The sequence below is a fragment of the Cataglyphis hispanica genome, chromosome 6 (assembly GCF_021464435.1).
Source record: "Cataglyphis hispanica isolate Lineage 1 chromosome 6, ULB_Chis1_1.0, whole genome shotgun sequence".
Taxonomy (NCBI): domain Eukaryota; kingdom Metazoa; phylum Arthropoda; class Insecta; order Hymenoptera; family Formicidae; genus Cataglyphis; species Cataglyphis hispanica.
This window is the reverse complement of record NC_065959.1, coordinates 9,267,947-9,295,589: the sequence shown is the minus strand read 5'-3', so window position 1 is coordinate 9,295,589 and position 27,643 is coordinate 9,267,947. Positions and strand designations below refer to the sequence as shown.

The following is a 27,643-nucleotide window of genomic DNA, read 5'->3' as shown; positions in this document are numbered from 1 at the left end:
TAATGTATGTTATCCTAAATTAAATAATTTTAATTTTACAATACATAAATCTCTATTTTATCGTATATACTACAAAACTTTATTTAAATTTAAATTTAATTTGCAAACAATTAAAAATTTTTTAAACATTTATCTTTATAAAATTTATTTTTATTTTTTCTATTCTCTATTATTTTAGATAAATTAATGTACGCAATTAAATAAATGTAAAATTTTTATTATTTTAATAAAATTTTTTAAACAAAACAATTGGCGGTTTCTCTAAACTATCGAGTTATAAGAATCATTTTTTTTTATATCCACGTACATGACACACAAACGTTTCTCGTTCGTACCATACCAAACGTGACAATATTGTGAGGTAGCTGATATTGAGCCGTTTCAGGGCCAATCGGACCAAATCTTCCAGTTTTCCATTATTCAAATCGCGCCTAAAAAATCCATTCCATTGTGAAATGAGACGGGAAAGCGCGGTTCGAAATAAAGATGATCGTCAGAGGATTTGAAAAGGGGTCTCGCCCTTCCTCCTTAATCTTCCTCACCCCCTCTCCTCTTTCGCGAGAACGGAGAGGGGACGAACGAGAATCTCTCTGTTGTCTTTCAATCGATGTAAAAGGGAAAGAACCATGCGCGCGAGAACGTAAGAGAAACGAAGATAATGCAAAAAACGGGAATCTTTGGACCCGACTTTCCGAGCGATGCCCGCCATCTTGGTCCCGTCTAACCACCGGTGTGGATCAACGTAATTTCGCAATCACGCTCCTTCCGTATCCCTTTCTTTCTACCTATCTATCTATATCTTTCTCTCTCTCTCTCTCTTTCTTTTTCGCTCTCTGTCCCTTACTTGCTCGTTTCCCGTCAGCTCTCGGTTTGTCTTCCCTCACTCGTCTTGCCTTACTTTGTCTTCACACACCGTAATTACAATAGTCTTTCTTCTTTTTCATATATTATATATATATATATATATATATATATATATATGTATATATATAATATATATATGTACATATGTATATTATATATATAATATATCTGTAATCTTATTACATATATACTAGCTGGTTACGATAATTTGTGAAAAATATACATCAAAATTTTGTTACTTTTTACATCACAGATATTTTAATATAATATATCATCTTTTATTTCTTAAAGATTTTTCTGTTTCTCCCCGTATTCGACCAATCCGTCACTCGCCGGATTATTTAGCGTATCGCCCGCGACGAAGAGGGGGACGACAGGATGTGCACAGACGCGAACGGATCGATGGATTAAAGACTAAAGGATTTTTCCGAATTCCTCGATCACGAAAAACGAAGTTACAGATCTCTTTTGCGAATGTTTTTTCCTTGCATATCGCAGTACGATAATCATCGTGCTTTTCGAAGACGGAGAAGGGACACCATCTAAAACAACAAATATCCAAAAGACAGAGCCGAGAGAACTAAGTCTGAGATCTTAATTTTCCAGATGTCTTTTAGATATCTTTCGTTTTTCTTTCGGATCTTTGTGTTTTCCTCAGAGTAAGAGCCGTGGCACATAAAAAAACTTAAGCAGTAAGACTTAAGACTTAAGAATTTCATCCATCGGAATTTTAAGCGTTGCTTAAGTTTTAATATGGCTGCCTTACTGTTCGACCGTGATTGGTCAATTCGCTTAAGTCTTATTCCTTTTTTTTGTGTGCCACGGCAATTAGGTATTTTAAAAATAAGGATAAAAAAAAGACATCAGAGATTTTTTGCGCCAATTGTCTTTGAACGAAGATTGTCGTCGTGCGATGCGCGCGCATTAAAGAGACATTGATCTCTCAATAACGGAAAAAAAATAATACAATATTCACTTCACTGAAGGGGAACTTTTCGTCGTGCCGTCTCGTCCCGCCGTCCCTCCCGTAAAAAGAAACGAACGAAAAAATCAGTGCTTCAACAATCGCGTCTACAACGGTACTTGCCTAACCTCGAATTCTCTCATTTCTCTCTCTCTCTCTCTCTCTCTCTCTCTCTCTCTTTCTCTCTCTCTTCCGACGATCGCGTATACAATTGCAAATTTCTAAAACGGAAATTCCTCCATAAACCTTAGAAGAAGGTCGCCAGAAAAATCGGCTAGCGATCGACAATTTTAAAATCGCGAAACGTTTTTTAAGTATCTCGCGTCAATGTGAGAATTTTCTGCCTTGTCACGAGAAGAACAAGTGCCTGTATACGTGTCTGTAGATAACGGTAATTTAAACCGCCACGACAGGCATGTATCGCTGGAAGATCATTACGCGGGCGTCTCGTTAATTACGCGTCGATACTAACTATCGCCATCCTAAGTTGTGCGGTTGAACTTCACGTCGTCGAAAATATCCTTGGTTGCGATCAAGGTTAATTGATTACCGATCAATTTCAAATTTTTATCATTCTTTTATACTGCAAAATATTAATGTAAATATCAAATCATCTTATACAAATATAATCAATCGTCTCTATGAAAAAAAGAAGAAGTTACTTTGATCTTTTGAGCAATTTCTTTTCCGATCGATTTTCCTCGAATGTGTGCACAAAACTATAGGTATCGATTGGACAACGTATATCCTATAGAAAGGAAACCAGCGACAATTTGATCGTCGACTGAGCTTTGCCCTGCAAGAGAATTTGATTCAATTACGAGCAATGCGATGCATGAAGAAGATAGGTTATCTATGGCAACCGCGAATTATATTTTCGACGACGCCGGATGCGGATAATTCGTCCCGCACTTTCGCGCTTTCTACGCCTCCCCCCCTCTCCCGGCGTATATCACTTGTCCTTTCGTGAGAATAAAGAAAAAAAAAAAAGACGAAAGACGTACCGTGTTGCACTAGATGGATCGTGGAGATTTGAGATCCGCCGATTATAGACCGCATCAAACATCGCGACGAAACATCGTAACCCTAAATTGAATTAACGACAATCATAGTTTGAAACGCACGTATTTAACTATCATCCGCACGATAAATATCATTTTTTTTTCACATCTAACGATAAATCTTTCAATAAAGGATATCGGGGCTTAAGTTTCTGGGTATGTCGATAATGCGAGTTCGCGGGTATAGAATGAAGAGGGGAGGGGGTTGAGGGGAATGAGTGAGATAGTGGTAGCGGAACAAGTGTATGAACATATTTCCCTCCTTTTCGTATAATAATGCTTGTTTCAAAAAAGACTTTGAGTAGCTCAAATCACACACCGAGTGATTTATAAATCTTTGTCGAAAGTGTGTCTCTTGTGTGGGAGTGTGTGAAGTGAAGGGGAGAAAAGGTGAGAGTAGAGGGAGGGGGCAGGGGAGAGGGCGGTGGACAGTTAAAAAGTGATCTAACGGACACGGGGCGAAGAGGGAAAGGTTTAAATTTACGTTTACACACAATCATAATTAGCTTGCATTTCGCTTTGTTGCTGTTCAGCTTGTGTTATGTTTTTTTTTTTTTTTTTTAACCCTAAGGAGACCTTAACGTTTACACTCATTATAACTTGTTTCGCGTTTACGCGCGCTTTCTTTAAAGTTACATTATTCACGGTTTTTTTGCTTTAAATAGGGTAAATTTTAAGTTTAGTTCCAAAAAACACCGAGAGAGTAGCCTTGCTTAATATGGTTTACTTTTTTCGTAGGTATAATTTTTTTTGCGTTAATAAGGAATTTTTGCATTTTTAAAACACCGAACATACATGCCTTATACTTTATGTACAGCCTAGAGTCTTTCAGTCGTTACTTTTAAAGAGAGTCATGAGATGAGTGCGTGTGGATCATCCTTTTTTTGTTTCTTGCGCGCTCTGCTGCTCTATATTATCCTTCTCTTTTCTTCTTATATTTGTTCGCGTCGTTTTCGCCTCGTCTACGCCTCGACTCTGCGAGAAAAAATAGGAAATCCTGGCCCGCACTACAGCACCGTTTTTATTTATATCTTTTTGTCGCCGTTTTCTCGCGTTCGACTGGCCTCCGATCCATCCTGTTCCAACTTTTTCGTCTCCGTCAATTTCGTTTTGGTCCAAACGGCCTACCTGCCATATTAACGAAGTGACGAAATTGTCCTTTTATAGTGATTCTATCCGCGGATCATCTATTCGCGAAACGCAATTTTAAACTGATTGTGAGAGGTACAAACGAGATACCTCCATGATCGTGCACATCTCGCCGACTTATCAGAGAATTACAAAAATTTCAACTTTTCATCTTTAATTTGAAGATTATATCCCAAGAAATATATGCAAATTCAAAATATCGTTATCTCTATAAATTTCACATAATAATTATCTTCAACATATATACATAGCTAGAATAGGAAAAATTTTCAAGTCTGAATTAGATACACACATGTCTCTATCCTAATCAAATTATCTTAATTTCACGTCGCACGAAATTCGTCAATTTTGACTGAGTCATTGTATCGACATTTGTACAAGTTATTCCTCGTCGTAACTATCAATTATTACACGCGATAAAAATTCAGACTCGTCTCGAGACACCAAATTTTCATCGATCTTGAAAATTTACCGTATCTCTCGGAGTGTGTTGCTTTCCGTATCACAATCGCGAACGTAATTGGACGTGCACGATCGCGCGAATCCGCAAAAAAACCAAATGAGAGAGACGTGTGGCCGCTCGAATCGTCAATGCGTCATTCGTTCGATAATCGTATCGTCGTTATTTCAAACCGGCGACGAACGATCGAGACGCGCTAACTTCAAAGTGTTCCGCCAAAAATTCGCCCCGACGCGTCACAATAATAGTCTGCTGGTTGCTCGATGAATATGTCGTTCGCGGGAGTCGATGAAAAAAAAACCAGATTATTAAAACATTCCTAGGTTTCACAATTGAATTTTCCCTCACGAAGAAACAATGCAAGTTGCTGCAGTTGCAGCAACGCGAGCGAAGATGGCGCTGCCGCAACTGCAGCAACTTATATCTTCATCTCTCTTTATCTCGCTCTCTCTCTCTCTCTCTCTCTCTCTCTCTCTCTCTCTCGCTCTCTCTTTCCTTCTACGCGGTAGAAAATTTGTATTTGTATCAAAAAGTGGGCGTCACGTGCTTAAGAAAAACATCTTTTCAATATCGGAAAAATATCGAATCGAGAGCGGGCGCACACGCACGCGTTCCCTTTCCTTTCTTTTTAATTGCCTTTTTTTATCCTACGTTCTAATTTTGCATCTTTCCAGCCTTTGCCTGGATTTAGACTGTTCTTTTAATTCAAAAGATCGCGATCTTTGTGGCCGTAATTGCTTGGGAAAAGAGACAGAAGCTTGTCATCGTTAAAGTCTGCAAGATAAAAAGAGAGATTAAGGCAAAATAGAAAATTAATTCGATAAAAAAAAATTTTGTTTTAACATGATTTCAAGATTGCTTGAAAAGCCCTATAAATAAGATTTGTTATATAATAAATGTCAAAAGATTTGAAATCTTTTTTACGTTTATTAAGAAATTAATTTATTAAAGAATATTAAAAAGTCGATTTGTAAATCCTTCGTAAAAAAAAAGAGATTCGACTTTTGAATATATCGCTCGGACTTGGGCAATGTTTAACGAAGATCGCTTTCCGATATTTTCTATGCATTTCGCCTTTTTTTTGTAACGTGCCCGAAATATGGGACGCGTTCGCGTCAAACGCCGGCCTCGAAACAACCGAGGTTATAGAAATATTGTCGCCTCTCATGGAAAAAATCATCACCTACGCGCGCCAACAAAAGCCTTGGCTTGTTCTTGCTTCGCACACGTTCTCGTGTAATGACCAAAAATATATGTATATATAATATATTATTCCTTATATAATTATGTCGCTCCTTACGAGTTAAGTAGTGTTAATAGTTAAGTAATAAGTTTCTTTTCTTCCCTTTTGCATTAGATAGTTTTACACTCATAGAGAGGAAAAAATATGTTGTCGCGTCGGCATTTTTGTTCCATCGTTTGACCTATCGTCGTCGTCCACCGATTGGTAGTGGTAGCGATAATTAATAATCGTAATAATAATCATCGAACGGCTAACGCTTTCGCGTTTCGCGCGTACATCGCGACGAGTCATCTCTTTATGATAAATTCTGATCATAGCACCAAAGGGACACGGATGCACCGAGTCTCTTTGAATTTCCGCTAAAGTCTAAAGTAAAAAGGCTTCAGATCGGCTTTAAATTCGAATTCGCCACTAACTCTTGGTATGATAGAGACGGTGACAAAATCTCGACTACGATGCGTGTACGCGCGCAACGCCTAAGTATCTCGTTTATGTTCCCCATTTTTGTATACTCGCGTATGTGTAAATACTCGTTTTGTTTATGTCACTGTTGTGTGCTGTGTGTGTCGATGCGTTTGAGAGAAAAATATTTGGTGGAATGTCCGGCTTGTAGAAATGCGTTTGTAGAATGGGTCCGTGCATCTACTGAAGCGTGTGTCTCGTGCGCGAGTACTCGAGTACATGAATATATGTACCGCGCGCGTGTCCTTTATTCGTTTCGTTCTGTGATACACCAGTCCGAAATCCATGCTTTCGCCTATCGAAAGGATTTCTTTCTGCACGCGTGCCTGATGCTAGAACGGCCGGGCCGCGACCAGTTGGACGCGGGTTCGTACGGCGGATTAACTGGCGGAATCGCAATGAATCTACGGGGATTGTGGTTGTGCTAGCGTCACACGCATTGCCATTTTTGTTCTCCCCTTTCTGCGCTAGACTTGCAACGTTCGAGGGTTTCTTTTTTTTCGATTGGAACGAATAAGTCATGGGAGAGAGCAGGAGAGTGTATGGGATAGTCAGAGTATCATCGCGTTGCCGACGTATTCGAGGATTCCCTTCATCTCCGTGTTGTTCACAAACGTCTCGCATTATGAATGCGAAAATTCGAATTCGGCGTGAAAAGTTTCCCCAGTTTTCATGATCGAGCGCCTGAAGGGAAACCTCGTTCGCGGCGCGCAACAACGAGAGAAGGCGCACGGGTTCGGTGCGTGTGAGAGATGGCGGAGAGATCTGGATGGGAATGTGCTTACTGTATATACGGATCTTTGTTTCCTTTTGTTTTTTTTACTGTACTCGTAACTGTATACTTTACTGATAACTGATACTGACTTTCGTCTACTGCTCTACGGAGTCCTCCATGCTGAGCGCGGGGCCACGTTGCTCCGCTGCCGGCTGTTGGCTGTTAGTCGGCTCGCCGGATCTGTTGCTCGCGGTATTGTAGCCCCTCTGCAGTTGCACGACCAGCCCGCTCACGGCAGCGTATTCCTTTTGTTGTTGCTGCGGCTGAGTCTTCTGGCTCGAATGATCTACTATAAGCTTACTATCACAGGCACTTTTTTTGTCAGTTGATACGGCGTAGAGGTTGTGTAAGTCCGGGTAATGATTCAGCTGTGGCTGCTGCTGCTGTTGCAGGTTCAAAGGCTGCTTCCTATCGCGATCCTCCTGGCCGCCGTTATGAACTTCGCGTTCTCTGCTGCTACGATCGATTCTCGAGTCACGGGTGCTATCCTCGTCCCTGCTACCCGCTCGAGAAATCGACAGAGGCGTCGGTGGTGACGTGAGCCGATCGCTGCCGTCCTCCGTGCGACCCCTCTCCGATGGTGATGGGCTGAGATCAACCGTAGGCACACGCTCCGGCCTTTCCGGCACTATCCTGCCCGCTGGTCCTCGATAACTCTCATCCTCACTGCTATCTTGCGCCATTCGTGGCAACGGAGTTCTTCTCGAATTTCTGCAAAGCTGATCGATCAGCGTCTTACTACTCATCGTCTCCGGATGTTGCGCCTGCGACGATGATTGTTGCTGCTGATTCCTCACCTCCGCCATCGTCCGCTGGTCCCTTGGTATGCCTGTCTCGAGGCTCGACCTAATCAGATTGTCCAAGAAACTGCCGTTCGCCCCGGATCCATCGTAGATGCTTTCTACCATGTCGCGCGGCGCCTTGGCTATCGACGCGCTTCGAGAATTCGAGGTTCCAGCTGCGTCTGGCGTTCCGGATACGCCAACACCACCGTCACGGTCTCGTTGCTGATGCTGTACCATCGCCGCGTTTCGTTGTTGTTCCTGCAGCCCGCGCATTCTCTGCGACGCCGCAAAGTATTGTTCCGGCAGGATCGGCACGTTCGGTCCGCCACCCATAAAAGGCGAGGGCATAAAAGGTCCCGGGTTCCAGAAGTTGAAGGCCGCGAACGGCAAGTGAGGAGGCATACCTTCCATGAACGGTGGCATTTTCAGTCCATTTGGACCGGGTATGCCGCCCGGCGGCGTAAACGGCTTCTGCTGCGGTTTCAGCTGCGGTTTCTTGTCGACGCCGGCAGCGCCTGGCCGCATCGCCGCGGCTGCCGCTGCCACTGCCGTCGTCGCGGTCTCCTTTGATTTGTCATCCGGTTGCTTCTGGTCCCTGTGAAAAGAATGAAAGCTCGCGATATCTTAACTCTTAATAACAGATGCTTACTTTATTCTTTATAAATAACAATCCATAATTAAAAATATGTGTATATCCCATTAAACGCAAGATATTTTCTATCAAAATATCACATTTATCCTACATTTATCACGTAATATTACATCGTTCATAAAAGAAAAAAAAAAAAAAGAAAAAGACTTAACTGATTTACCTCTTTCGCGGCCTCATGAGATGCCGCTCCTTGACTTTGTACTCAAGGGTGGAGTGCGGAACTCCATAAAAGCTGCCAGCACGATGCACGCTCATCTCACCGCGCTGTACCGCGCGTACCGCCTCGACGAGACTATCCCTATCGTAGTTCCTGTACTTGCCACGTTTCGGTCTGGTACCCTTACCGCCGGTGCCCTGTTTTGACTTGTTCGCATCTTGTGTCTGCTGCTTGGCTTGCTGCTGCTGCTGCGACGATGGCTGTTGCTGCTGCTGTTGCTGCGGCGGTTGCGGAGGCGTGTAACGTCCCCTCTTAAACGGATTTGGATCCGTCATCATAGCCTGCTGCGGCGGAACGACGCCGGCCGATTGGCAACCCGGCATACCGGTTGCGCCCGGCGTTTGGCCCTCTTGAAACTTAACGCTGATGCTCTTGGCGATGACGTCGCGGAAGTTGACGGCCACCGCTTTGCCCACCAGCGAATTCGTTGGGCTGCTGGTGCCGGAGAAAGCTGGGCTAGCTCGCTCCAGAAGACCCGGACTCGAGGCGGCAGCCGCGAAACCCTGGGCGAACGCGGCGGAAGTCGGCTCGCCGTTCTTGCTGGAACAGCCCGGCGTGCTGGCGGGCTTGTAGGACGGAATCTTCAGTATCGCTCTGCCCTGAGCGCTGTCGCTGGCCTCCTCCTCGATGTTGGGATTGAAATCGTCGTTCGTCATGGGTACGCGCTGCTGCTGTTGCTGCGACTGCGTCTGCTGATGCGCAGCTAAGGGATGATGATGGTGCTGATGATGCGGCTGCGACTGATCGCCGTTCACACTCTTGTTCAGCCTCTTATCTTCACTCATCAGCTTCCTCATCACATCTGGTATGCGATAGTCTCGTGTGTCCAGTCCTGATGAGTTTAAAATATATTATTTATTGTTTATTGTAATGTTTATACTACAAAGGCAAATAAATATCTAAATACATTATTATACATAATATATAACACATTATTAGCAACAAGACACAAGTTTTAATGATATCTTCATAATAGTTTTTCATAAATTTTAATTCGGTTTTTATTTTACATCTAATAATACTTGTGTCTTTAAGTATTATATAGTGAGAGACATGTATTATTCGAGATACTTTTAGATAAATAAACAAGTGTTTATACGACCAAACTGGCAATTTATTGTTTGATTATTATATCACGACGTTTCGACCATATGGTTTTGGTCCTTATCAAGTGAAACTAAAATTACAATACAATAAATAATGATAGTCATGTTACAAAGAAAAAAATAGGATTAAGCAACTTACGTTATAATTAAAAAGTAGAAAGAGAAAAAACGAAATGTCAAACTGACATTGTGTCAACCACTATGTTTGGAATACTGAGATCAACTAAACGACCTTTATTAATTTATCGTATATGTTGTTTAAATTCTCTGTATCTTTTTGGGAATTAATAGTGTTGTCAAATTTTTTAATAAAAAACATTTCAGCTATTTCTCTCTTTCTTACATGTTTTTCGTTATGTAGAATATCAGGCGCTGACCAATCGAAGTCATGATCAAATTTTAATTTGTGTTTGCTAATTACGGATAAATTACTTTCGTGCATTTTTATATTATTACAATGTTCCTTGACTCGGGTGCTTAAGTGTCTTTTTGTCTGGCCAATATACGAAGCGCTACAATTCTTACAATTTATTTTGTAAACAACCTCCGTTCTATTGCTAATAGGCAAACTATCCTTGCCGCGTTTAATCAGTGAATTTAATTTTTTAGGTATATTGTAAACCACTGTCAGTCCCATATTTTTAAGCAACCGACCAACATCGTCACTCAAGCCTTCGACAAACGGTAGTGCGATGTAGGAGGGTTTGTCTGTATCAATTTCCCCATCACCTAGAATGCTACTGCTCCGGTGTTTCAAAAAATTCAGTCTCTTACAAATATAACGATTTACAATGTGTGTCGGAAAACAATTATTAAGTAAGATCTGCTTCACGACATCAATGTTTTTTCCATGAAACTGGTCGTCAGATAGTAAAATAGCATGGTCAACAAGATTAAAAATGGTGTTCAACTTATATTTAAAAGGATGGCTCGAATAAAAATTTATGTATCTATCGGAACACGTAGCTTTTCTATACCAGTTTGTTAAAATTTTTCCGTTGGAACGGATAACACTGGTGTTTAAAAAATTGATACATGAATCCGACTCTATTTCATGTGTGAATTTTAAACGTGGATGATAACTATTGAAAATCAAATTAATCTCGTCAACATTTGCACGTGGAACAATAGCAAAAATATCATCTACGTATCTATAATATACAGGAACCGCAAACCCAAGTAGACTCAAACAATGTGTCTCCAAATCATCCATCACAATATCTGCTAAAATAGGTGATAACGGAGAACCCATAGGGCTTGAGTGACGATGTTGGTCGGTTGCTTAAAAATATGGGACTGACAGTGGTTTACAATATACCTAAAAAATTAAATTCACTGATTAAACGCGGCAAGGATAGTTTGCCTATTAGCAATAGAACGGAGGTTGTTTACAAAATAAATTGTAAGAATTGTAGCGCTTCGTATATTGGCCAGACAAAAAGACACTTAAGCACCCGAGTCAAGGAACATTGTAATAATATAAAAATGCACGAAAGTAATTTATCCGTAATTAGCAAACACAAATTAAAATTTGATCATGACTTCGATTGGTCAGCGCCTGATATTCTACATAACAAAAAACATGTAAGAAAGAGAGAAATAGCTGAAATGTTTTTTATTAAAAAATTTGACAACACTATTAATTCCCAAAAAGATACAGAGAATTTAAACAACATATACGATAAATTAATAAAGGTCGTTTAGTTGATCTCAGTATTCCAAACATAGTGGTTGACACAATGTCAGTTTGACATTTCGTTTTTTCTCTTTCTACTTTTTAATTATAACGTAAGTTGCTTAATCCTATTTTTTTCTTTGTAACATGACTATCATTATTTATTGTATTGTAATTTTAGTTTCACTTGATAAGGACCAAAACCATATGGTCGAAACGTCGTGATATAATAATCAAACAATAAATTGCCAGTTTGGTCGTATAAACACTTGTTTATTAATTTATTTACTGGCGACATTTTTAAAATTAAACATAATCTTTTAGATAAAGTAGGTACAAACAGTGCAAAGAATGCAACAAAATTCAATATCAATTTATGATAATTTTAATAAAAATCATGATTGCCTCTGTAACATTTTGTTCTTCTATTTGTCGTAATTCCAAATACAGAAAGATTTAAGCTACTCGATTTAATTCGCAGTCTTTAAAAGCAGAGGAATTAACGGCGAGCTAACTGACCAAGGCCCGGCTTCTATCGATTCTGGAAGTCCTATCACGACATAATACACTTTTCGGCTTTCCTCTCTTGGCGCAGAGATTGGCTGGTTACATTTAGTGGATAAAAAAAACAAATACTTGCCGGAAATGTGTGACCCAAATCCTAGATGATATAACTTATAAGACAAGCTAATTCTACGTAGTTATTTTCTTCGAATTGTATTAATATGAATAAATTTATCTCGAATTTAGAAGAAGCAGGATTTTTTGCTAATAATTCGCTAATAATAAAATCATGATAGGTAAAGCTATATTGCAATTCTCAGATAAAAGCAAGAGAAAATTTTTGACAAATAATTCCAAAAAAAAAAAAACCAAAGATTTTATTTTACCTAATGGCACAGCAGCAGCTAACATTTTTTGAATATAAGGACCGATGTTGGCGTGTTCCAATCCCGGCCATTCAGTTCCTGTCTCGTGTCCCCGTTGTAACAGGTTCCTGAGGGAATCACCACCGCTTCCTTCGAACGCGGAGAACCTGACGAGATCCTCCAACGAGAGCAGAGGCTTCAACAGGGCCTTCTCGACTTCCTTCTCCTCTTCCGCGCCGGATAATTCTTTGTCGTCCACCTGTTAAAAATATCTCTTCTAGCGTTTTCTGCGTATACTCTTTGCTCGTGAAAGAGCATCTAAATTGCAGATTACGGTCAAGTTGCCCTCTCGAGGAAAGTAAAAGTAAAAGCTTCCACTCCGTCTCCGGAGACGTGAATAGAAGCGATGCTCTTCTTATCATCGATAGTCATTAGGCAAACGTTGTTGCTCATAAATGACAATTTTTTGTTCGAGAGTGCTTCGTCGAGAGGTGTGTATCTGGAATGTATTTGTATCGTGTGTAAGTGTCAATTGTCCATGTAAATATATACAAAGTGTTCCTCGTAAAGCGACCGCATTGCATATTTCAAAAAAAAGTATTAAAATAGAAAAAAAAAGCGTAATGCGCGCGAAAAAGAATATACTTGTGGCTTTGAAAACGTTTCGTATAAAAAAAATCGCGAGCCAGTTTTTACTGTCTTAAAATGAGAACATTTTTGGAATCTTGAAAATGATGCTTCGAAACTTCTTTTTTAGATATTTAGCGAAAATCATTCAGTGTAATTTTGTTTTATAAAAAAAAATTTCGCCTATAAAATAATAAAAAGAAAAAACAGGAGAAATCATTTTTCTCTATCGAATATAATTATTTTAAGATTGTTAATTATTTTACGATCAAATCACTTTACGCAAATCACTCAATATATACATCATCGAATGTAGAATAGCTAGCCAAGCGCCATGCAGGATCAGCTGCTAATCAGTATACAGTATTTTTTTTAAAGAAGCGATCAATGTTTTATGGATAAAACATTCTCAATGCTCTCGACAATCATTCGCTAATATATTTATATAATCGCGACTACCTTTTCCTCGCTAGTTCCCAGTAAAAGGAAAAGGTGGAAAAATTCGCGTAGACTAAAGGGAAAAGAGAAAATTCATCTTCGGCGTGCGTTTCGACGAGATACGCCGGAATTCGAGTGCTCGAGGGACTCGTTTAAGGCGCATGCATTGCACTAAAAGTGAAGCAACAGTCTTCTACGATGGTTACCACGTATGTGTACAAACGAGCGGTACGCGATCGCATGAAATGCAAGCAGGCAAAATGAGATTTTAACCATCCACGTGCATAGATCGTGCTTGCGAGCTTCGCAAATAATGTACCGTAAAATAGCGCCTCATGCTAAAGCGTAGTTTGGTCAACAGATTTTTAAGTGGCAAGTATCACTACTAATAGATCGTGCGATGCGATTAGAATATTTAGGAAAATACGATATGGATATTTTACAAATTTAATTTTACAATACTTTATACGACACTACTTTCTTCTGACATTCAAATTTTTTTCCTTCCAATAAAAAACTACTCCTCTAAATTCTAATAAATAGAATTTATTCTAATAGCAATACCGCTAAAGATAAACACTACTACAATTACGCTGAAATAAATTGGAGAATTCTTGCATTTTAATGCATTGGATATTTTCGATTATCTAATTGCGATCAATTCCTATCCTATACACGTTAAGCAAAATTAATCGCTATCAAATCAAGGCAAAAGACATTATCAGGTGATGAGGATTAAATCGGGCCACCGTGTTTAATCTGCCGTAATCTTCAATCGCGCGATTGTTTCATGCATGGCAGCGCGTTCGCACTGGGATTGCGATCCGTCTATTTCGGAACAATTATTTGATTGGACGTCTCTCTATGGCGTAGGGTTATATGCGCGGCACATCGAGGATGCACAGTGTCGAGGTCCAGAAGCGTACATTCACGATCATTTATTGAATTCCGGGGGCCATAAGCGAGGCTCTCGTAAGAGAGACAAAAGAAAAATCAAGACCGGACAGATAACTTGTTTTTTTCTTTTTTTTTTTCTTTTTTCGTCTCGACCCGGCCTTCCCAAAGACTTACCTCGAGTCTTGCAACCTCGCGGACACCAAGTTGCCGTGTGTTAAACTACAAATAGTGAGATAAAAAAAGTTAAACAGCCCATGCAAAAAAACACTGGAGTGAAACACTACTGTGAGCACCACGACGACCGATATGGAGCCGCGTAGACCATCGTCCCCTTCCTCCAGCGTCTCCTACTGTCACCGAGCAAAACGCACACTTGCCGTCGATATTTTTTCGGACTAGGTCGATATTTCTCCGCAATATGAGAGAAATCGAATAATTTGAAAAAAAAAAATTGAAATCTATCGACTTATAAAAGTTTCACTTACTTTCCGCAAATGCGTGTTTTCGAAAGTATATACAATGTTTATCTAAAAAAAAAAAGAAAAATAAAGATAGTATTGATAAGATTCATGTCATCTGTATATAACGTTGAAACAGAATCGTCAAAGTTAAATTTTCTAGCGTTATAGCAAGCAAGTGGAATTTAGTAGAAACGTAGACCAATGATGAAAAATATTCGATAATGAAGCTGATTAATTTAACGATCAATGAATTGACGAGTTCGCTCTGACCGAGTCCAAATTTCGGGCATCGTTTCGCGATAACGAGGTCCACGCGAGATCCACGATCGCCGTGCCAGAGGTATGTTTTGGGGAAGCTTCATTCGTTCTTCCTAACCAAAACCACACTTAGGTACAAATGGACGGTATGTATTCGCGAATTTTCCCTCAACGAGATCTCCCTCGTGCATTGTTCCGTTTTCCACCCATACCCTTTTACGTTTCTCTGCATGGTAATCGGCCTGTTTCCCCATGTATTTAAATCATGGGAAAACTTACTCGCTTGCGGACAGTTTTAATCGAAAGAAATTGTGCATGATTTCTAAAGTGCCTGATAATATATATATATATTCCAAAATTAATTATTTTGAAGATTTTTATGTCCTGTTCTCATTTACTAATATATTTTTACGTAATTTATGTCTTTTCCATTTTTTAAAATATTCTTTTACGATTAAAATATTTTGTAAAAAGGCATTTTAATTTAAAAATATTTATAATTATTATGTAGAATTTGAATAAATAATTGTTATAAATTTCATCTTTTCCGGATAAAAATCTCGTCAAATCTAATTTTTATTTTTTTTTTTATTTTTTGTTACATATTATCATATAATAATCAGCGCGCACATATTGCATGTCTACGCGATGCATGTCTGTTTCATACTGTAACAAATGAAAAGTCTGAGATTTACTCTTTCGATATATTCTTAAATCTATTTCGAAATTCCTAGGTCAAAATGCTTTTTAATATCTGCAAATAAAAAGATAATGTGAAGAAGACTCACGCGATTATACCATCAGGCACTTGTAGGAATAATTTCGAAACCATTTCTTTCGCGCCATCGACTAATTTTCAGATAAGAACTAACGGGCATCGACAACGAAAATCACCGAAAACGACTATACTCGATGGCGAGTTCTTGCGCGTCGTCTCGATAGATGAAAATGCCTCGTTGTATCATTCTTTCACGAGAACCTAACCATCACCGGCGATGCCAATTTGCATCCTCGGCTTTTTCTACACGACACGCGTGAAAGTACCGACGAGGAGAGTTCGGCACGTGTCGGTGGAACGTTTTCACCCTTCTCTCTGCATCTCGCCCACTCTCGCTCTTTTCTTTCCCCTCTTTCGTTTATCTATTCTCTCTCTACCTCTCGTTCTAAATCCTTAGCTATATCCTCCGTTTTCTGTCCCCAAAACCTACCTCGTCCACTTGCGGGGGCGGAGTGGTCGCGGAGGCGTTTTGGGTCGTATTTGGTGGTGTTGTAGTAGTAGTAGTAGTAGTAGTAGTAGTAGTAGTAGTGGTGGTGATGGTGGTGGTGATGGTGGTGGTGGTGGTGACTGGGGCGCCGGGCTCGTGAGGGTGTGAATGGGTGCTAGTCAGGGACGCGTCCCTTTCGCGTTCCATCGCGAGCTTGTAGACCTTGTTGCGCAGCGTGCTACGCGGTATCCCATAGATCACCGCCGCCCTCCGCGTGCCGAGCTTGCCGCTCTGGATGTCCCTAAGGGCGGCCTGCAGCTCCTCCTCGGTGTAAGTCCTCCTGCCACCCCCGGCACCCACCACAGGAACACCACCGACGCCTGCCGCAGCTGCCGCCGCCGCCGCCGCCGCCGCAACCGGTCCGGTCATTCGCGGTTTCGCGCGGTAACACGAGCTAAAACAGAGTTAATCAACGTTATAGCGAGGCTAGGTCTGATGCTGTTTTTTTTTCTTTTTTTTTTGCATATGATATGGTCTCCATGATTTTGGAATGATATATAGGAATCAAATCCGGTGAGTCCAGTTTCCAATATATATATATATATAAGTATTAAAAGATATCGCCGGAAACAAATCGTTGAATGTCACAACTGCTTTTTATTAGAGAAAAATTTATTTTTGTATAATTTCCACTCTTCGCTCTATTCGCGACTTTTAAAATACAGCTTCCATCCATCAGTCATTATAATGGATCTCGTTTATCTTCGTGCATTAAGAGTCAGAGTATCAATTTAAATGAACGGCGTATTAAAAGCAGGTATCACTGAAGAAAATCGATATTTTGTAAAACAAAAATAATTCTAAAACACTCTAGAAAATTGCTATTTTTCTCATTTCCTAGAGAAATAAAATATCGAATATCGATAAAAGCTTTCGTTTGCATGCAATTTAAAATTGCCACGAAAGCAGCCGAGACACTAATCAAAACGTAACTAGAGGAGCCTAATCTTCAAATAGGGAAGAATGTTATTTCCGGGATTCCTCAATTTGATAGGTGTATTTGATAGATCTTTTACTGAGGAAAAGAATGCCTCAAATCACGATGCGCTACGATAAATACTTTTTGAGATATCAATGTTTCAAAATTTTAATTTTTTTTTTTTTTTTAATATATTGAGATTTAAAAATTTTTCGCAATATGTCATTTTTATAAAATTTATTAATATCACAAAGTTCAATTTTTTTTTAATACATCAAGATTTCGAAATTTTTTAATGCAACAAATTTTAATTTTTTTTTTACATTTTCAGATTTCAAAAATTTTTGCATTGTAATGCAATAAAAGTAAACACATATATAAAGAATAATAAATAATAATGATAATATTTAAAATAATAATCCACTCAGACATGGATTAGATATAAGGTTAATTTTCTTCGGAGTGGGAAAAAATAAAAGGAGAGGCTTTATAAAAGGTGGAGGCACGTTTTATAAAATATACATGGTGTCAGAAAATTACCATCAATTGTTATGACAAAAATATTGCTTTAATTACAATTTAAAAAAATCAATATCTCGAAAACTATAAATCGTAGCGCATTGTTGTTTGCGGCATTCTTTTTTCGATAACAAATCCTATGAAAATCATCTATCAAATTGAGAGATCCCGGAAAAAAACATTCTTACCTTCAAACATCTCGCAACATTGACATAAGTTGATATAGTCAAGCGACTGTAAGCGCGATTTAAAAATTGATCGGGGTGATCAATACTCGCTCAAGTCGGTTCTCGTGCATAACAAAGTCTATCCATCGCTTTTGGCAAGCTCACGTGCGTTCTCTGGAACTAACTCGATAGACGATTCGCATTAAACGGCCACGTGGCCGTTTCGACACCCGCACGTGTTTGACGATGATGAATAGCGAATCCGTGCAACTTTAAGCTCGCCTTCGAGACATTCAGTCATGTAAATTAAGTTTTTCAAACATGGAAAGACGTGTTAACTCGACAATTTCGCGAACTACCACGTGCAATCAATAATATTTGACCGGAAAAAACCGTGTCGGAGAGATGTTCGAGCATTTACATCTATTTAAATACGTAATTCATTTACATAAATATCATTTCGCTCATCGTGATTTATACTGTACGTCATATGGATGAAATTTATCTACGCCGAGAGACGGGAATTAAAACAACGTATACAAGCGCTCTAACATCACCGGAGGGCAAGCGCGTATATTAATAATTTTAATACTCGTTTTCGCGCTAGAATTTTCTTTTTATTGATATCATAAATTGTCACATCAGTACGTGATTACATACTTTCCGAAACGCATTATGTTTGCTAAGCAATGTTTTTGTTTTAACGAACTATTCCTAAGTCTATGACATCAAACATTGTATCAAGCAACTGATATTTGTTCTTTTTTTAAAAATAAACAGTGTTCGTACATTGTATATCTCTAACATTATTTTCTCATTAAAATGCTTGTTTGCTGACTTAAATGAAAGATAAAGAAAGTCAAAGACGATCTAAATTCTAATTTAAAAAAACTAACGTGACATATTTTACATATTGATATTCTCAAGAAAATAACATAAATAAAATTTATATATTTAAATAAAAATCTAATCTAACACTATCGGAAAGAAAAGATAGTAAATTTCTTTTCTCTGATATCACTTTCGCGTGCAGCAATGAAAATCCGCTCGATAGATTCTCGTAGCTAAATCACCTCACACTTGCAATCGCTTCGCGCTCTAAACATGCGAGAAGAATGTAACAACTTTCGGCGCAAAAGCAGCCGGTAATATTTCGCGCTTGCATAAAAGAACGCGACGTGGCACGAAGGCGATGGATATCGGGCCACGGTGTAATTTGTCACAGTGCGCAACCGATAAGATTAGAGAGAGAGGCGTAAGGAATCATCGCGAGCTCCCCCTCGCCGTCCCAACCCCGCTTGCACATGCACCGGGTGAGCCCCCCTTTGTCTCAAGTTCGTCGACCTGAGCCGCTGATAAAAGTGCATTTCGTTCGACGCTGGCCTCCCGGATAGGTCCCGCTACGTCAGTCATCGACCGGCGCTGATTTATCTGCGATTTTTGTTTGTCGACTCGTCTGCGGTTTTACACGACGATATCCACCACATCGTCGTCGTCGTCGTCGACTTCGTCGTCGTCGTCGTCGTCGAAACTCGGTCGACTCGCCGCGTCCGTGTATGTCTCAGGTTCAACGTTCCTGGAGTAATGCTGTCGCGTAATTTCGAAGAAAACGGTATTCGCTAAATAAAATGACATGGTACGTATTTAACCGCGAGAAATTTAGACTTTATCGTCGACATTTTCGTGAAAATATGAGGCATTGCGCGTTAGATTGTATTGTTTACACAATTGAAAACAAATGCACTAAACTTCCAAAAATTGTATTTATTTTAAAACAAATTATTTATTTAAATACTTGCAAAGGAATTAATTATTTCAATCAAGCAGTAAATACATTTGAATTAATAAAATATAAAATAAAAGCACAAAGTATGCTTTTATTTGCAAATAAAATTAATTTTTAGTTTTATTTTATTAAATTACTTTCTTAAAAAAAATATATATATATTTTTTAATTTTTGGTTGTTTCAAAAACACAAGTTTTCTTTATTTTAATAAATAATTTTTTATCCTTAAATAAATATTTGTTTATATAATAAAATTTTGAATAATATATTTTAAAAATTAAAATTTTTATTACATACAAATAATTATTTATTTCATGTGACAAAACATTTTTAGAAGCAAGTATATATCTATTTGAATAAAAAAATCAAAAAATATTAACAAAATATTTATTTACTTACAAAAAATTCTATTCTTAGTGATAGAATAAATATCAAAATTGAATTAGCCAAGATGAATAAATAGATTAAAAAATATCGATGCGTAATAACGTTTTTATAAAATATATCGTGAATACAATTCTTAGCTGATAACGATTTTGCGGCGATTAAACCATCTATATCTTCGACATATTATTTATGCTTTCAAAGTCAACGTTTCACGATCGAGCTGACTAAACTGGTTCGATTTTGTAAATTCTCGCATAAATCGCAAGACTCACGCAATCGCGAACCAGATAGTAATAATCTTGTCCTTCGCGGCGACGTCAATACCTCTTTGGCCAGCGAACCTTTTCCAAAGCCTTCTACGAACCGGTTTTGCTTCAGTACTGCTGTCTAGTTTTATTGCGGCTTGCCTATTTTTCAGTATCGCGGACGCGAACTATACGTCTAATTTCGTTTATGACTTGCTATGTCGAAGGCACTTTCTTAGATCTAACGAACTAGCTCGTAATTCTTATCCCAAGTTTCTAAAAATTTATAATCTATTTAAAATAATATAGTTTATATTAAAAATCCGCATATCCTTCCCTTAATTATCAAAAGAATCTCGAAAATCTTTTAAACTGAAAAACGTTAATATTTATTAATAGAAATTATTAATAGAATTTATTAATTGATGCTTATAAACCAAATAATCCAAAAATATTTAAAAAAAAATTAAAGTCTAATTTCTTGATTTTTCAAATGCAATATATTTTATTACAGCTCCCCATGAAATGATACAAAAATGGAACAAATATAAAATAAATACTTAAAAAAATTGAAATAAAGATTCTGTTGTAACTGTACAAGTGAACGTTCGAAGAAAAGTATAAAGTTACATCGACTAGTCAAGTATTTGATTGCGTAATGCCAGTTTATAGAGGATGATAAATATCTCGAGATTCGCCTAGTTTGTAACAGCAAAGTGAAGTACAAAAACTTGACGTGTTCGAGCAGCATAGATTTAATTTGAATACATTTAGTTTTATAGAGCTGTATTAAACTTTTGACGAGTAATATAATTTTCACTTCATCTGAAACTTTTATATAATGCGTGCATTGTGTGTGTCCATGTGTGTGCGCACGAATGTGGAGGAAGAGGCGAAAAACCTATATAATTCATATTCCCAAAGTTACACGTGTAACGAAAAAATTAAAGCAACAAGATCATTGTATTCCTGCGAGAGTGCATCGAAAAGTTCACGTTGTTTTGTTCACGATATTTTCAAAAGCAGCTGGAAAGCTCTTGATCTCAATCGGGCGGCTGCGTTCGAGTATGTACGTACAAGTTTAATGCCGATCAAGACGAACCCTGGATTTTCTCTTTGCGTTCATTCATACGAAAGTGCCTTAAAGGGAGCCCCGTACTTTGCGCCACATCGTAGGTTCTCTCAATAAGACACGAGACGTGTTATACCGCGGATCAGTCTACAATAAAGGGATACAATATTTTGACGAGAAAGACACTGCCAATCTACATTCTCCTTTATTCGGAGCACTCACCTAAGCACTCAACCTAACCTAACCTAAGAAATAGAACTTCACGCATTGCGTGCTGATCGTAACAATTTACGAGCGGATGCGCCAACTTACCAGCGTCTTCGTTTATGGACTTTTCACGCTGATGAATCTGAATTTCAACACTCATTTCTTTTAACAACCTTATGATATTCCATTTGGTCACTTTTAAATAATAAAATCTTTATATAATAAAGTTTGCACTGAAATTACTCTTTAAAAATCGACGTGTATTTTTTATACTTAACTTATTATATTTATAAGAGCTGATTATAATATCCCGTATATTTTTGAGCGTAGACTCTAATTCACGACTTCAGTACCGTCGTATTGAGAATTAAATATCCGTGAGCTAATTTGAATTGGGTTTTAATTTCGACCCGCGCGGTTTCGTCGGCGGTCCTATCTTATCGTTAATTACGTCGAGCATGCGTCGAGCGCGAACCTCCCTCGCCTCTTTCTTTTCTCTCCTCTGATTTTTCTCGTCTCTTACGTCCCTCTTCCTCGCTCCCGCCCCTCCCACCGCCCTCCCCACCCCGCCACGCGGTTCTTTCTCCCCTTCTCGCGTTTCGAGTTACGCTCTCCCTTTACGCCCCCCTCATAATCGAGGCCGCGAGATGCACACTCGCGAGGTACTCTTCACGTCTTCGATGCGTCGGGAGGTGCAGATTACGATGGACTAATAATAGACGATGATAAAAATTTGATGCGCAAAATGTTCCGCGGGGGAAAACAGCGAAAACACGGGGGCAACGTACGCCTTCGATACTTTAGCACGACGATCTGACATCAAACTCGACTCGCGCGACTCACTCGAGCTATCGACGATTGCTTTAATTTTTCGCGCGAGAAAAATAAAAATTAATCATTCGTATCGATGATCGTATATTTTCATAAATCTGATATACATTAATAATGAGAGACTGGAACAATTTCAACTTGTTCGAACGAAATCGAAATGAGTGGGACAAAAAAAAAGAAAAAAAATTGACGTAGCATAAATGCAATAGCGTCGTAATTAATTCGATTTTTCTTTCATGACAAAAATAATGTAAAACTGTATAAAACTCCTTTCTCTTTCGCTGTCATTTATCTCTACATGTACGAATAGAAATTTACCAAATCTATCGCATCATGTTTCGCATTCGAGACCACAACAGAGTTGTGCATCGATTCTGGGAAACGTACTGCTTAAATATTTATCGAGGTACGTACCGCAGACATATAGCAGTTTAAAGCTCAAAGGGTTGAAAAGTTCAAGCAACTCGTCGGTATTATTACGATTTAGAGGGCCAGCTGCTTACCGCGAACGTACAAACGTATTACAACGAATTTTTTCGCGCAGTTTAAAACACTGTAGTACATATATTAAATATTTGAAAACCGTGCATCTATGTAAGCGACCTACCTAATTGCAACAGTTTAAGGCAAAGAATGTTCCCTTTACATAAAAAAAGAGACATTACTGTATCCATAGTGTAACAAAAAAATTTCTACAAAACTTAGAAATTTTATATTAGTAAAGTATTTACAATTATCATTATTTATAATTAATACTCTTTCTAATAATATATATGATATTATTTAATATAAATCTTGAGGATCACCGCTTATATTTTTATAATTATTTATTCAATTAAAATTAAAGAGACGAAATTTATATAAGATTATTATAGTCTTTATAATCCAATTGTTCACACGATAAAAAATCATGAAGCGCATAAAAGATGATCGCAGGGATCAAATATGACGTATTCCAGACATGCATATCTCTCCAACATGTCTACGATAATCGTCGAATGTTCACAATACTGTTATTAAGGTCGGCTTGATAGAACGCACGACCAAGTTCATCCAGCAAACTTGAGCTTTCGCGATTTTAGATCTTGATAACCGTGGCTCTTTATCTATAACCCTGTTCGCCTTGTATTACAATTATAGTACACACACATAGAGAATACACACAATGACAATACAAGACGTTTAATAATAAAACTCAGCAAATATATGATGCCACGTTATAAAAATAATTAAAAATATAACTCTGTTAATTACAAATAAATAAAGAATTCAATATTTTAAGAATTCCAGAATAATATTCAATAATTAAAGAATTTCATATTTTTTTAGAAACTTTAACTATATAAGCAAAAAATCTATAAAATATTTTAATCTATAAATATTATAGATCCTATCCTAAATATTATAAATCTGTAAAATCTATAAATATTTTTAATCATGTTATTAAGATTGTCAAACTTACCGAGTATATTTCCTCGTATAAAAGTCCAAAAATGCAAGCCGCGAATGCAAAAACTCGATCGAACGTGCGTCATTCGAGAACGATACGATTCCTCTCGCGCTTGTCGCGCCTGACGTCTTTACGAGGGAGATAAATCACGGTTATGCCCGGCCGCGGTGATTGGCACCTAATTGCGACGGCATTCCGGATCGACTGACTGTCAGTTTCGCGATTTTTCGAAAGTCGTTTATCGGCGGCATTTTAATCGACGCCTTATCGAAATATAACGCGCATACCCGGCCGGCTTAAACGGCCACTCGATCACGAGAAACGTTCTCGCTACGAAAGAAATGCGATCGCGAATCTTTTTTTCTTTCCTTTCCTCCGTTTCCTTCGGTACGGAATTTCGTATCAGTGGGCTCTCGCCTCGAGGTGTAAAGCGAATCGCGCGATAACGCCCGAAATGATGTTTCGTCGAAAAGAACGCCCTTCTGTCAAACCTGAATACTCGTACGGTCTTACTGTTTGACAGGAATCTCGTCTCTCTTCATATTCCGATGCGCGCTCTAAAAAACGCTAATTCTATGTCATTTCTTTTTTTTAACGCAAGACTTTTTCCAACATATTAAATTTATTAATAAAAAATATAAAATTTATAGAGATCTACAGGTTTTAAATAAAAAAAAAATCTTGTGTATAAAACTATAATTTTTGCATGAGAAGAATTACTTTTATTTATTTCAGTTTTTATTTTTATATCTCCACGGTGATTTAATTACGGCTGTTTTATGATTAATCTTCTTCGTTTGGGATTTATACATTTATCACTTTGACGAATCAAATAAATAACGCATAGGATGTATAATTTTAAATTAAATGCATCGAGTTGATTTATATACACGCTGTATAAATCTGCCAATTAATAAGGAATTTTATATATTCGGTAATTATTTAGAATAAGGCCTTTCCCGAATTTTGACAAATATGATCGGGTCTTTCTAAAAAAATCTTTGTTGTGACTTCAACAGGGATAATTAGTCGGGAGAGCTCCTCCTCCATCATCCCTTCTCTAAAAAAAAAAAAAAAAACCTCGAAAAATAGGAAACTTTGGTAATTATGTACTATAAAGGAGACAGCCCCGAAAATCTTAACCTTGACATATGTTATGACTCTGACAGTAGTTTTGCAACGTGGCTTTTTTACATTAAAAATATAATGAGTTTTCACATTGGGTTTACAATTTTTCACGCAAAACGAGGTTCAACGCAACGCTATATGTCTAGTTTTTTGATAGTGGAGCCCCCTCAAGAGAGGGGGGAGGGAAGCAAAACATATTGCCTCCACGCATATACTTTTTGATGTGAAATGAGGTTCTTCGTGGGTTTACAATTTTCCACTTTATATTTACCAAAAAATTATATAAGCACTTATCTATACAAAGGTTTGAGTTGAATCTCTTTACATTAAAAAGCATATTCTTCTATATATATTCTCCGCTATTTAAGAAATACTAAAAAATTATTGTACTTACTTGAGAATAGTCTTGGGATCGATGCCTGTCGGCATTCTCAGAGGTATTTTCTGTTGCTCTAGTAGGGATATGTTGTTGTCCTAAACACAAACAAATGAATAATAATATTAATATAAAAGAACGATCAAGAGACTTCGATAATCAAATAATAATTAATATTACGCAAGCATACAGCTTAAGTTATTTAGAGATGTCAGCGTTAGTCACTTAATAACACGATTAATATAAGCACTAATAAGACATTATAAAAAAAACTCTATTTTTCAGCAGTGTATGTATTATAATAGCGATCGTCGCGCGTTAAATAATAGCAAGTTTGGTAAAAAAAAATATGTGCAATAACGAATAATTTATAAGCGTTTTCGCGCTCGTTGTAGCTCGTTGATCTTTTATCAAACACTTTACAAACCGCGCAATGGATATCCGAAGAGTGATTCGAATGAGCGTTATGAGATAGAAATGAAATGAAGCCGAAAAAAAGAAAGAAAGAAAGAAAAAAAGAAAGAAAGAGAGAGAGAGAGAAAGAAAATGTACATTTACACAGACGATAGAACAACGAGCACGAACATCTCGCGCTTACCTGAGAATTTCTGGGTTTGGCCGAGAGATCGAGCGGTTGATCAGCCGCCGCGGCGCTGTCCTGATGAGTCTGCACCCCAACGAGGGGCGCCTCCCTCGGCGGTAAGCACCATTGGGGCAGCAGGGTGGGGTAAGTGCCGCTGAGAGCGGCGGCGACCACGGACGCCGCCATCGGATCCACCTGAACCGACATCGGTGATTCTGCCGATCGCGAACTGCTGCCACTGTCGCTCTGCGGACTCTGCGGGGCACAACACGGAGAAACGTGTCATACCGTGCTCGTGCGATTCGCCGATCGGGCGAAATGGACTAGCGGATTGGTCGCACATGGCAAAAAAAGGAGAAGAGAGAGACCCGTGAGAAAGTTATATAGGGATCAAATTCTGATCGAATTCATTTTTTAAAAGGCCTGCCGCCTTCGCGAATCCTCGTGAATCATGTATGGGCGCGTCAAAGTGATCAAAGCTGTGAGAAAGAAAAAGAGAGAAAGAGAGAGAGAGAAAGAGAGAGAGAGAAAGAGAGAGAGGCTGGTGGAATGGCAGTCGACGCACGACTTAATCGAAAGCAGCAAAAGACCTGATCAGACTCGAGCCGCGCTCGCGACGGTACAACAGGCGACATGGAGAAGTAATGAAAAGATGAGGAATTATTCCAATGATGCGATTGCGTAAGTGGCAGATGAAACGAGCAACACTAGCGTTATCGTTACCGGCAAGATCCGGATCGTGAGGTGCCGCAGCCTCGGATCCGAATTTCGCGAAGGAAAAATGATTCGTTCACTTTTATTCTTCCATGTCTCTCATCGCTTTTGAGTATGTAATCTCTACACAGAGTTAGCGATCAAGGACGAGGTCGATGCTCAGCCATGCGCAACCTCACACCGGGCAAACTCGTCGTAAGTTACTTACAAGGGGCGCCTGGTCGTCGTGGGGTAGCTTGCCATCGAGGCAAAAGTAACACTTGTCGAGCGGTTTCCAATCCTCTGGCGGCGGGCTCGTGCGTCTTCCAAGGAGAAACGGCGCTGGAACACTCGTCACGTTCCCCTCGCGGCATAACAGCCCCGACCTGGTCCCTTCCAAATCCGTCGCCGGCGTCGTCAGTATCGTCGTGCCGCCGCCAGAACCCGACACCTCTTGTAGCTCCTCCTCTTTCTTTACCCTTAATAAGCCCTGCGTTACCGGTGCCCGCTCCAACGCGATCTCCTCCGTTCGTTCCTGGAACATAAAAACGGAATAATGGAGAATTGTATGATTTAGAGAGCAATCTCTAATAGAAGTGGAAAAAATATATCAATAAGGAGCAAATATATTAATGCTTGCCTTACTGGCAGAATGCCAGCCAGCGACGAGTTGGGTCCTAGGATTAAGTCCCGGTAGAGCCCCGTTATTTTTCGTTTGCTTATTTGAGGGCTTACAAGTTTCAGAAGGATTCAATCAACGCAACTTTAGGTTTGGATAGTTCCAAGTAAGTAAGCTGAAAGGTGTTGATCTTTCAGATCGAATGACCGTTTAGACTGGCCAAACTGTAAGATTTAGAGAGAAATTTCTAATAGGAGTGAAGAAAATATACTGGTAAAGGGCAATGTTTGGCTCACTGGTAGAGTGCCAACCAGCGACGAATTGGGTTTTAGGATCGAGTTCCGGTGAGACCCCGTCATTTTTCGTTTGCTCATTTGTGGCTTACAACTTTCAGAAGTAGGATTCAACGTAACCTCAGGTTTGGATAGTCCC

The 27,643-nt window shown here is 38.8% G+C and overlaps 2 protein-coding genes across 5 annotated transcripts in view; one reads left to right on the top strand and one right to left on the bottom strand.

The window, feature by feature from the left end:
- The window catches only part of LOC126850694 (RCC1 domain-containing protein 1), a 293,787-nt gene that overhangs the window by 27,851 nt on the left and 238,293 nt on the right, over nt 1–27,643 (top strand). The gene's annotated exons all lie outside the window — the stretch shown is intronic.
- The window catches only part of LOC126850666 (mushroom body large-type Kenyon cell-specific protein 1), a 51,355-nt gene continuing 24,775 nt past the window's right edge, over nt 1,064–27,643 (bottom strand). The window contains exons 3-10 of one of the 3 annotated variants that reach the window (XM_050593890.1): nt 26,822–27,127; nt 25,915–26,154; nt 25,335–25,414; nt 16,172–16,622; nt 12,304–12,541; nt 8,576–9,464; nt 7,068–8,358; nt 1,064–5,272 (exon numbers count right to left, since the gene is read on the bottom strand). In XM_050593890.1, coding sequence (XP_050449847.1) covers nt 7,074–8,358; nt 8,576–9,464; nt 12,304–12,541; nt 16,172–16,622; nt 25,335–25,414; nt 25,915–26,154; nt 26,822–27,127 — 3,489 coding nt within the window. In that variant the 3' untranslated portion in view covers nt 1,064–5,272; nt 7,068–7,073. Of the gene's footprint in view, nt 8,359–8,575; nt 9,465–12,303; nt 12,542–16,171; nt 16,623–25,334; nt 25,415–25,914; nt 26,155–26,821; nt 27,128–27,643 lie in introns of all 3 variants that reach the window. The other 2 variants (XM_050593889.1, XM_050593891.1) reach the window with 2 other exon arrangements.